Source organism: Triticum urartu, chromosome 2, assembly GCF_003073215.2.
Source record: "Triticum urartu cultivar G1812 chromosome 2, Tu2.1, whole genome shotgun sequence".
Taxonomy (NCBI): domain Eukaryota; kingdom Viridiplantae; phylum Streptophyta; class Magnoliopsida; order Poales; family Poaceae; genus Triticum; species Triticum urartu.
This window is the reverse complement of record NC_053023.1, coordinates 206639858-206651760: the sequence shown is the minus strand read 5'-3', so window position 1 is coordinate 206651760 and position 11903 is coordinate 206639858. Positions and strand designations below refer to the sequence as shown.

Below are 11903 nucleotides of genomic sequence, written 5' to 3'. Positions count from 1 at the left end.
ATGTTAGTGACAAGGCATTTGTCGATGTGGTATGTCGACCGGGGATCACCCCCACCCTCCATGAGCCCCTAAGCCACCATCGCCATCTTCAGCCCTCAAGGATCTAAAACTACCATCCTCTCTCGCCCACCAATGACATCATCAAGGACGAGAACCACCGGCCGAAAACCTAAACCCTCATACTCGAAGGGTCAGCAAAGACTGAGCCCACCAACTCATCGACGCCACCATGGACATCGTCGATGCGAGATTGGAGCGGGGGCATTATTCTTGGATGCGTCGTCGTTGCCATCATTAGTGCCTCCCCCCGACACACACACACGCAAACGCGCGCGCACACACACACGTCCGAACCGAAATACCAAGGTCCCTACCCTTTTTGATTTGTATATATGTGTTTTAATTTTTGTTTTTGCATATAAAATACACCTTGTGGAAAAACAACAATATTCATGCAAACATCAATACAAAAGTTCAAAATGATAAAGAAATGTTGGCAACAGTCTATACCACTTTTTTTTGGCAAAAACAGTCTATACCACTTTAAACCTGACAATGTCAATATTACTTCAACCATTCATTTATACATTGTGCTTCAAAAGCAAAATAATTATTTCTTTTATTTGTCTTTTGCAGAGTCATGTTCTCAAGTTTTTTTTTGCAAGTACACAATTCATGCATCTACGGTTTTCCTTTACATACAGGTGTTGTTCTGGTCTATGGAGTCAAAGCATGTCATTTTCTTCCTTTTACCATTGGATCAAACAAATGGTTGATAACGAGTTCAACAAACGAAAAAGGAAAGCAAGAATCCAGTTGGACGCATTGCAAGCCAATCACCAATGAAACCCGACCTCAGGTCCAACCTAATCATGGTCGAGTACAGCGTTTAGCACGGCGTAGAACAGATACAAAGACGGTGTATAAACATCATATCAGCAAAGCCGCAAATAACTTCTGCGCACGTTCCAGTAAGCTGAAAATATCCGACGTTTCAAATAATTCTGTCAAACAAATGTTCGTTCCGTTGCTTCCGGTTTCTACCACAGTTGGCCGGGAGCAAGAGGCCTTAGAAACAGGGTGCACAAGCAATCAGGTCCTATCAACCGATGATTCCACCAACGATCAATCAACATACTCCAGGTTCGTGTGGACCTGAACGCGCTTGACAATCATCGGCACGCAGCTTAGCTAAGCTAGCCATGGCGTGGCCAGACTGAGCCATACACATCCTTCTTCGTGTACCTCCGATCCCAAGACCATGGGACATCTGAAAGTAAAACAACATTTCAGGTTTTACAGCTGAAAGTACCACAATCATTATGACATCGGCTAACCTTCCGGGCCGTAGAGTTGTGGAGGGAGTTGATACGGCACTGGCAATCTCACAGCTTCTGCAGATGGATCCTTCCCTTCATCGCCTTTCCAGCAAAGTGTCACCAGCTTGGTCTTGATGTTCTTACCAAGGGCAAGTTTATCCTGGGTATACATGAGAGGAATAAATGATGATCGGAGGAACAGATTTGCATAGCGATAATACTCGAATGATAAGGAAAGATTTGCTGTTACCAGGTTTGAGCGGCTCTTGTCTGTGCATGAAAATTGTGGAACAGACTGGAGAGTTTTGGGCAAGAACAATACACCTAACTGAAAAGAGGCCAAATGACAAGGTAAAGTCATGTTCCCATGATGACTATTAATTACTCTATTAGTCAACTAACACTGAATGCTTCAGATGCGTAGTGCTTCTTACTAAAGTTCTGTAATCTAGTGCGTCCAGAAAATCATACAAATGCAGCAAGCATCACAATTGGGTACCTCATATGATCGTATCATCAGCTGTGTATTGTTCTTCTGCAGTGCTCCCCAAGCAGCTTTGCTTAAATTTGATGAGGTAAGCAGAAACCATCTGATGGGGATAGAGAGATTTTAGGTAAGGAAAACGTTTTAGCCCCCTCTACTCCTAACAGAGTCCAGATTAACCTATTAATTCAGCTATTTAACCGGCTCAACTTTCAGAATCAATACAAATCACCTATCGTATGGATCTTGTTGCTGGCTAGCTACTTATGTGGCATACCGGTCAATGTATCAAAGTAGAAGCCAATAGAGAGGAGAGAAGAGGAAGATAAATGGTTTTCAAGTTACTGTGGGCAGCTCTGGAGAAGCTGCAGCCCAAAAGAACTGGCCCTTTGTAAGGTGAATCTAGCTCAGTCGAATGTCATGCAACAAAAACTGTTACCATTACCATCGGTGCTGTGAAGCATCATGAAGTGACATATTACAGATATTGAGTCATCAATGGAGATAACTTGCTATAAATACTTACGCAATATTTTGACCATTGTAGCGAGTAAAAGTTTTTATGTGCGGCATAGCACGGCTGATAAAAAAATCAAGATCAGAATATCAGTTTGGGTCAGTAATAAAAGAACTTGTTCCAAAGAAGAAACAGTGAAGTATCCAAAGGGTATGAGGATGCCAATCTTTTGCAGGATATATCAATAAAAAGCTTTCTTTCAAATGCTATATTTTGGCAACATATCTTAATGCTACAGCACATAAATGAAGGCCAAAAAACACTAAGTATATCAGTGTTATAATTGCTGACGAGTTGCTATGATTTAATGCTACAACACATAAATGAAGGCCAAAAAACACCAAGTGCTGACGAGTTGCTAGCCTTCCAATAATGCACACTATGAGGCAAAACCAAACAGCCCAAGCAAATCCTGTTGTGACACATGGCATAAATGACCACAAAGGATTAGCTACATTACCCATCGTGATGTACTGCTGTCCTAAAAACTAGAGAAATGTACAGTAGATAACAGCAGATAGAATGGGCTTAAATGGTACATAGTTAGAACCTAGTTCAAAACTGCGACCTGAGGGAGTAATATCCTACTCCCTCCGCCCACAATATAAGATCGTTTTTTCAAGACATCTTATATTGTGGGACGGAGGGGGTACTGGTAGATTAGAAAGCACTGTGAAATTTCATTTGACCAACGTGATAGCTTTTCAGGTAGCTGCAGGAAAAGGGAGAGCATACCAACGGCCTACGTGGTCTGCTTTCCACCTGGACCAATATTTTCGCAAGAAATCTTTCTCAACATTCTTTTGAGGACTTGGAATGCAACTGCCAGCTGCATAGCCCTAAAATGAAATATTAAACAGAAAAAGGTAAGATGGTGAATTTTCAATAAAAAAGGACTAGTCCAAATTCTTATCATGGATCTTGCCAACATTTATCTAAAAAGTCAACACACATATTTTATATGTTTGTATGCTTTTGGGGCCAGCACTGATCTCATGGATTATTAGTATATCACAACCTATTACCAAGCTCTGAAGTCTAAGACAGGTCAAGAAAGCACAAGCAACAAGGGGCCATTAACAAACAAATCATGAATTTTGCGATGACACAGCAAGTATAACTGTAAAGCTTTTACAGAGCTCAAATTTATACCTCTATTGAGCACCTAACATCCTCCACTGTTGGCCATACAATCAGTGGTTTCCCGATACCCAACTGTGATCCATCATCTGCTTTACCAGCTGATAACGAACATGCAAACTCAGTCATCCATTTCTCATCAAGTGACCCCAAGGACGAAAACTGCATGCAAGAAGAAATTAATGCTAAGCATCCTTCAAGAAGTTCAAACAAAATAAGAAATAAACAATGACACATTGCATTATAACCTTCTCAGTCAAATGAAAAGAAATATGAATGCCATATCTGAGTGGAAGATATTAACTAGGGATGCATCCTGCACTCTTCTGTAATACAAGATACAACATAAAAATTTAATATACTGTTGTGCTTCTTTGTCCACCAGTGCAACATAAATGACAGCTTATATCGATGCTTTAAGCAAACAATCAAATTTGCGGGTCAGGAACTGGCTTTTCTAAGGTAATTATATGAAAAAGCTGCTTGCTAGGCATCAAGTTTATCAGCATATCAAGTTCTTAAGATAAAATGTTATTAAGTTTATTTACCACAACTTGCAAAATTGCATGCCCTAACAAATAGATAGATGGATGAGAAAATGAAAGGTACCTGATAAATAAGTGGTGACTTGCAAAACTGCTTTTCAAATACGCACTCTTCAAGAACACTCCTGAGCTTCATATGGCCCCACTTTTTCATATTGGGGCCGACATGATAACCAGGAACAGATCCGATCAACCTGACCTGCAAATGATGCAAAGTTAGCTGAGACTAATTTACAGTAACACACTGGGGCCTGGGTGTAATTGAAGTGGCCAGACATGTTTGTACATTTAAGTACAAAGTACAAACCATACGCAAGTAGTCGCATAATCATGGTTAAATAGCGACAAGCCTTTTGTGTAGGAAATGGGCGCTTGAACATGCAAGGATTACTGTCGGAGCATCCCCTATTATTTCAGTTTAAAACAAAACATGCAAGGGAGAAAAAACAATGTATCACACCTTTAACACGCAATGCAGTCACTCTAGCAAAATGCATGCTAAGACTCATTTCAACTGCCAGAATGGTACAAGGTGCCCAATCGCAGGATCTAAAAATGGACAACAAACAGAACAATGCAGTCATTTTGCATGAACATGATAAAGCTGGTCAAAATGACAGAATTCGTGACTCATTCGGGACAACAGGAAACTTTCAGATTAAGCAGTATCAGAACAGATTAACATAATCTGGAGCTAGTGGCTACATGTTTCAGAAATTGCCATGGTTTATCAAGCGAAGCTAGAGTTAGTAGAATCATGCCACACCGAGTCAATAACTTACATCGGTAACTTCATTTGATAAGCACGATGGTCTGTTTTTCTTTCCCTTTTCATTTTATGTCAGACCACTAATTTGAAAAGAAAAACATATCTATGATTCAGCATGTCTCATAAAGCTTAAAGAAAATGTGAGATGGCAGAAATATACCAACCGTTGAGCTACTATAATCAAATTTCCGAAAGAAGGCTGCATTGATGTTGACATCACCAGCAACTGGGAGATTTACCCTGAACTCGGGCCACTGCATTGTAATCAAGAGGACATTTTAGTTCACAACTCATTGATCTAAACGATCTTATATTTCTTTACAGAAGGAGTAGCAGACAAAATGAACTATAAGGAGTGGTTTCCTGACAGGCTAAAAGCTAGACAGTTTCAAGATGAGCTATCAGATAAGGCTTGTGAAAGCCAGGTAGTTCCCAGAATTGATAAGAGAACAGTATAGAACTTTTTACGGAAATAAATTCCACGGAAAACCAGATCATGTTTCATGATCTGTAGAAAATCCTTCTAATTATTTTGGATATTTTGCATTGAATCTTACGACATATGTCATACAGAGGGACTTATCTGGTAAGAGATATGATAAGAACCATCTATTATCTTACCATCGATTCCTAGACCTTTATCTGACTAAACGTTGAAGTGCATATTTCACCATTCAACAGTATTTTAGTTACACTATAATTGCTAAACTAATAATTTTACATTTATTCTGTTGTAGTAGTGCACCACTAGATAAAAACACAAGTTTCTAGTATCCTTTGTGAATGTATTACTTTTTGGAAGCTGCACATAGTTATTTAGTTCATTCTACTTCAGGTAAGCTCAAGTGACTGATGTTTTTTACTTCAAAATGTTGATAATAAATTTAAAATTTAAATACACTGGAGAATAACAATTATTTTATTAAACACAGCGAGTGGATTGTAGCAACAGTTGATTATATATTCTACTCCCTCCGTTCGGAATTACTTGTCGCAGAAATGGATGTATCTAGACATATTTTAGTTCTAGATACATCCATTTTCAAGACAAGTAATTCCGAACGGAGGGAGTAGAAGCAAAGAGAGAATACCCTGCTACCTTAAGTGCCCTGAGATAATCAACCAGGTCATTCTCAAAACCAATATTTGTACTCATATCATTTGCTTCCTTCCAGGGAAAATCTTGTGTCCATAGTCCCTGACTTTTGTTGTTCCAGTCAACATGTATCAAATTTGCAGTGTGAACAACAACACGAATCCCTTGAGGATATACAAGCAGCATGGCCTTCGAATGATGTGTTCCAAATGATATTGGGAGCGGGGGCTTGTGAAGGATCCAATTTGCAGGCTTCGTTTTCTGTCACAAAAGAATGAATGTGCAATGAGAAAACTAAATAAACAAGATAATGGATTGTTTAAGCAATTTTGCTACCTTCAAGCGCTCCAATGAAGCACCATCTTCTCCATGCAGAACTAGGACATGTGGAACTTTCCTTAGACTTGGACATGCTGCAACATGTAATATCTGATTACATTTATTACAAAATAATGTAGATAAGGAAGAATAATACATTAAACTTAAGTGGTGAAGTAGAAATATGATATCCAAAAAATCCAATGAGTTGCAATAATGTAATTATGCACATACAGTATAGCAAAATAATATAAGATGACACAGGGCATAATTTGATTCACCATTTAATGTTCCGAATGTACCAAGTGGCGGCAGCCTTCTAATAAAAAACTTTAGGTTTGACAAAATTAGTTACCATAACATAAACATCAACAACTTTACTTTCATAATAAATTGCTTACCAGTAAGCAACCAATCCATGTCCACCATATAATTTGAGAGTACAGCAAGAAGCACTTCACCCTGATAATTCACTGATCATGTAAGAACTACTAGCATACTTGTCGATCAAATCTGACAATGCAGAAATAGAATGTGAAAATGATAAACAATGTTTATTCGAGTTCTTTTTGTTTCTGTAAAATGACATGGAAGAAAGGTTCACTGAATTATAACCAGAACGTTACCACATGTTTATAATAGGTCAAGGAATTAACTCTTACGCAACATTTTCACAATTTTCATTAAAAAGCTCATATGTTAAACAATACTGTGATACAGCATGCTAAAAAAAAATCGATCACTCATACAACTTAAACTAAAGTGGTCATATGGAATAAGCAATACCTGTATGACATCCTGAATGGTAACTGTTGAAGTGTTAGTCCATGACGGAAGACCTTGGACACGCATGAGTCGAAAAGTCAACGGAAGTGTATCTTTCAAAGGACCGACAGAATGTGTTCTCTCTTTGTTTCTCTCGGAAGAACCAGCACTATCAAGTGAACTTAATACTTCAGTAACAGATGTACTCTCTTCTGCAAAGCTTTCCTGATTAGAGTTCAACGATGTGGTCAACATGAATGTTTGCATGAAAATCAAACCCCACTTGGCACTCTTTGGCACCACATGTATTTGCAGATTTTCCAAACAAAAAGAGAGAGTGAACCTAATAAGTAGGAATTGTATTTAGTGTTCAACTAAGAAATATTCATCACTCACATATGGTACATAGCAAAAAACACCTCTAAGCTAAAAACACTTGACTTATTTCATATGTTTTCACTTTCCCTTCCATGGTAAGTACTGGAACATGGAATGTTCATGAAGTGCACAAAGGAGAGTTTTTATACCAGTGGAATAATCCATCATTACGAAGTATTTGCAATTGCAATTCATCACATTTTAAGGACATGCAAAATAATATGTGGTATTTTTATGTACATGGATAGCTAAACTATTGTCTATCTTCCTATCAAGAGATTTCTCATGAACTTGCAAATCAAAAGAACAGTAACAATAGCAGCAGAGCACAGAAGCATATTCAGTGAAAAAGAAGGCAAAATAGTACTCCCTCTGGTCCATATTACTTGTCGCCCAAATGGATGTATCTAGACATATTTCAGTGCTAGATACATTCGTTTGAGCGACAAGTAATTTGGATCGGAGGGAGTAAGGAGTAATATACATGGATACGACATCCACCTATACATGTTGTGTCAGAGACATCCTGAATCTCCACAACATAACACTCGAGTCTTGAATGAATTATGGTTTCGATGTTGAGTAAATAAATACTACTTCCTCCGATCCATGTTACTTGTCGCTCAAATGGATGTATCTAGATGTATTCCAGTGCTAGATACATCCGTTTGAGCGACAAGTAATATGGATCGGAGGGAGTAATATTTATTCCACACTATGGATTAAGGCGTCATTTTATTTTCCTTTACATGAGTAAAGCAGCTGAATGACATGAGTGATTTCTGTGGCTGGTATTGGTGTATCTTTATTAATATGAAGATTACCACACATTATGTAAATTGTTTTTCTGAAACTCAACATGATGATCCAAATCACAACAAAAGAAAAGGTAAAAAATAGAGACTCATTGAGCAAACACAAACAACAGATTAAGAATCACTACTTTCATGTTGTCAGGTAATCTGCAGCTATGTAAGGAAAGAACTCGTCTGCATGTAAACCTAGTCCTAGCTTAATTTGTTTTAGCTTGCGCTGTAAGATTATGTAAGCATTGAAAAAGTTCCTTCTTTCTAGTCTGCACTATCAGACACTAGTATTGTTTTAGAACTGTAAGAAATCACCCAAACGAAATTTCATAAAGATCATCGAGACATAAGTTATTCTTTGCAGCTAACTAACCTGCAATGTTCTTGCCAAAGCCTCATCTTCCATAACTTGTCGATTTCTCTTCGCAGCTACACTATCTTCCTCGCTATGCCTCTTCCCTTTCTTTAAGTCATGTGACTCGACTGATGTGGAACTTTTACGCTCATCGCTCATATTGACATACTTCATAAAATATTCACCGGGAATCAGCTCCACGACATCATCGTGCATAATCTTGGCTCTCTGCTGAGCACAAACTTTTCTTCTCTGACCCTCTGATTGGACAACAATGGGATTTGTCCCCTCCTGCAAACGCATCGACGTCGGACTACAACAGCTTATTTCTCCAATCAAAATCAATCATGGAATCATCCACTATCCTTCTGACGTACTCACCACGACGACTTCGAGGGAGCCATCAGGCAAGGCGCGCAGGCTCAAATGCTTGCGGCTGACTCTCTTGTCAACAGCCACCAAATTACTCCTCCCAACGACATTGGAGCCCTTGAAGATGGGAATGCTTGGCATTGGCAGCGACGACGCATTCGGTGACCCAGATTTGCCTTCAACGAAGGGAACCAAAGTCCCAACCCTTACCTACATACACACAGAACGAACATGCCACATGAACAGAATGCACACACCAGCCACGCGAAATGCACAACTGGAACCCATTCCACCCCAATGCGCAGGAAAAATCTGATCACAAGGCAGTTCGATCCGTTTCCGGCCACGGTTCAATCACAATAACAGTCCTACCAGGATTCGCGCGGGCGCTGACAGAGAGGGCAGGAGAAGGTAAGGATGGGGTGACTTACTCGGGAGGAAGACGACATGAGAGCGGTTTGGGAGGGGAGCCGGGCTCCTCCCGGATCCTAAACCCTGTGTCTAGTACTACAAGACTAAACCCTAGCACATGGCCACGGGAGAAAGAGCGGTCAAGTGGTCAAGAGGAAGACGAAGGAGGAGGGACCGAGCGGCGCGCAGGTTGTTTACAGTTTACCCCTGGCAAATAACCTTAATACAAACAGGTCCCTGCAGGATATTTTAATTTTAATAATAAGGAAAGAAACCTGATTTCTTCTGAAACCCAAACCCTTGTGCGGCTGCGGAGGCGGAGCGGCTGGCTATCGCAAGACGAAGGTGCGGCGAACTCCCTCCTCTGATTTCTCTTCCAAATAATTGTACTACTACCATACTTCTCTGATCCTCGCCGTCAGTCTGCCGGCTGCGGCCCGTCGGCAGTCGCCCCCCCCCTGCTTACTCCCCCTTTTGGATTAGCCGTACGCACTGCTGTACCGATGAAATTAACCATAGAAGTTCTGTTTAAGTTTGGACTGTAGGGATTCGTGTGTTCGTTGAACTGTAAGACGGTTTAGAAGTCAATTTGGAGGAAACCCTTCCTTCTGATGATAAGATTGGGGACCTAGGTTTTGGGCATCCCCACTTTTGTCAAACACATGGTACATCTGTACATGATTGTGACTAACTGACTACGACTCTTAGATGGGGGCGGTGCGTCCTGATAATCATGATGCTGATGAAAAAGGAACTTTTAGACAACACATTTTGTTTTGAGGCCATATAAATCGATAGGTTAATCTAACAAGAGGGATCTCTGACGAACGAATTTAGATATGGGGTGGCTGTAGAATGTAGTACTTGCTGTTTTTATTTGTGGCCCATAGCCATTAGTGCCGTATATAACCTGCAGGATATAGATCCTTAGTTATTATTAGAACAATATAAAATGTACTCGTACCTCTTTGTGTCAAAGGCGTAATAGACAGAGGGAGGATAAATTCCCTACTTATCCATGTCGGGGCAAAGGAAGAAAGGGGATGGAATGTAGGACTACTTTCACTTTTCATGTGTCATGTTTCGAAGTTCTTTGATTTTTGAGTTTTAATCAATCGTTTGTATTGTCTTAATTCAATCTGCAACAACATTTAGGTTATATTTTTAGCAAAATTTTGATTTCCCTTGATCTATAACGTTGCTTTCAATCATGAGTTTTTTCATATTTACTTACTGCTGCAACCTTTACTTTGTTGATGGGGCAGATTTCTTGGAATTACATATTTTTGCAAACTGAATATTGTTCGACGATACTAGACTTTGGTTCATATCATGGATTTTCTTGAACCAACATTAACCTTAGATGAGACACATTATCAAGAGGGTTATGCAAATGGGTATGAAGATGGCCTGGTATCTGGAAAGGATGAGGGGAGGCAGGTTGGCTTAAAGAATGGTTTCCAGGCAGGCGAAGAACTGGGATTCTATCAGGGCTGCTTGGATGTGTGGATGTCAGTAATTCGCCTTGATCAAGATGCATTCTCAGCTCGGGTGAGGAAATACATGGAGCAACTAGCTGCACTTGTGAGCAACTATCCTTTGTCTGATCCAGAGGATGAGCAGCTTCAAAGCATGATGAGGGAGATAAGACTGAAATTCAGCGTTATCACGGGAAGCTTAGGAGCAAAATTGGGGTATGAAGGTCGCCCCACATCATCTGAGCAAGACATCGAGGATATGTAGCTTGTTTAGAATTATCAAAAGGTCCCTTGTGGATTATCAAATCTCAGTCACCACTTGAAACTGATATTTGGTGTCAATAGAGTTTCCTTTTGATTTTGTACTTATGATGTTCGGTTTCACGTATTTATGCTGCCACTGGGATAACGGAGGATATCTGGAGCACTGTTTCTAGATGTATCTAGCAGAGAATTTTTGCAGTCATGTTGTTTATTATATGTGGTCTTCTCCTTTCAAGATGAGATGATTTTCTTCACTGTATCTAGATGATTTCGGGGGTACATGTTTTATGCGGGTCGCATATATTTCCACTCAGTTTTCCCTCGGTTTGTATATTTTCCACTCTATGCAGTGAGTACTTTAGGTGCTATATATGCTGACTTGACAAATGACTGATTAGTACTACTTACTGTTCACACATTATGTCAGCATATTGTCCAACCCTCTTTGTAGGGATCCTATTCTCCAAGCTGGTTCCATGTCTTGTACTCCCTTTGTAAACTAATATAAGAGCGTTTAGATAATTATAAAGTAATGATCTAAACACTCTTATATTAGTTTACGGAGGGAGTGCTGTATAAAGCATCTTCTAAGAATAAAGATATGGGACTATTTATAACATGACTCACCAGCACTTCGTTTTCTTTTGCTGTCATTCAAACTTGGGTATTATTCAGCAAAACCAGCGGCTGCCTTTTCTTTGATAGAGCACGGTAGTGCATAATTGCTGGATTGAGATCATAACTCAGTACATGATGAAGAGTTGCTAACATCAGAGCCAAATTGTTATGTTGTTACAGCAGAGAATCTCAACCCGTACACTATTAGGGACAAACGGTATTCACTAAGGGCCTGTTCAGAGTCTCATCACTTCAGAACTCCACTCCC

General features: G+C 39.7%; 2 protein-coding genes across 3 annotated transcripts; one reads left to right on the top strand and one right to left on the bottom strand.

Annotated features, from left to right (window-relative positions):
* Positions 1-907: 907 nt before the first annotated feature.
* On the bottom strand, positions 908-9458 carry LOC125536808 (tyrosyl-DNA phosphodiesterase 1). 2 transcript variants are annotated; one of them, XM_048700075.1, is made up of 16 exons: positions 9296-9457; positions 8874-9074; positions 8511-8783; positions 6975-7178; positions 6590-6650; positions 6207-6283; positions 5874-6131; positions 4939-5028; positions 4070-4204; positions 3473-3622; positions 3056-3159; positions 2330-2383; positions 1819-1909; positions 1570-1647; positions 1338-1479; positions 908-1270 (listed from the first exon to the last, which is right to left on the bottom strand). In XM_048700075.1, the coding sequence occupies exons 1-16, from the start codon at positions 9311-9313 to the stop codon at positions 1197-1199; spliced, it is 2010 nt and encodes a 669-aa protein (XP_048556032.1). In that variant the 5' UTR covers positions 9314-9457; the 3' UTR covers positions 908-1196. The 2 variants fall into 2 exon arrangements, with proteins under 2 accessions (XP_048556032.1, XP_048556033.1); XM_048700076.1 differs by lacking the exons at positions 908-1270; positions 1338-1479; positions 1819-1909 and having other exon boundaries at positions 1595-1647; positions 9296-9458.
* Positions 9459-9506: 48 nt separating this feature from the next.
* On the top strand, positions 9507-11271 carry LOC125536809 (protein LTO1 homolog). Its single transcript, XM_048700078.1, has 2 exons — positions 9507-9620; positions 10541-11271. The coding sequence occupies exon 2, from the start codon at positions 10608-10610 to the stop codon at positions 11016-11018; it is 411 nt and encodes a 136-aa protein (XP_048556035.1). The 5' UTR covers positions 9507-9620; positions 10541-10607; the 3' UTR covers positions 11019-11271.
* Positions 11272-11903: the final 632 nt, after the last annotated feature.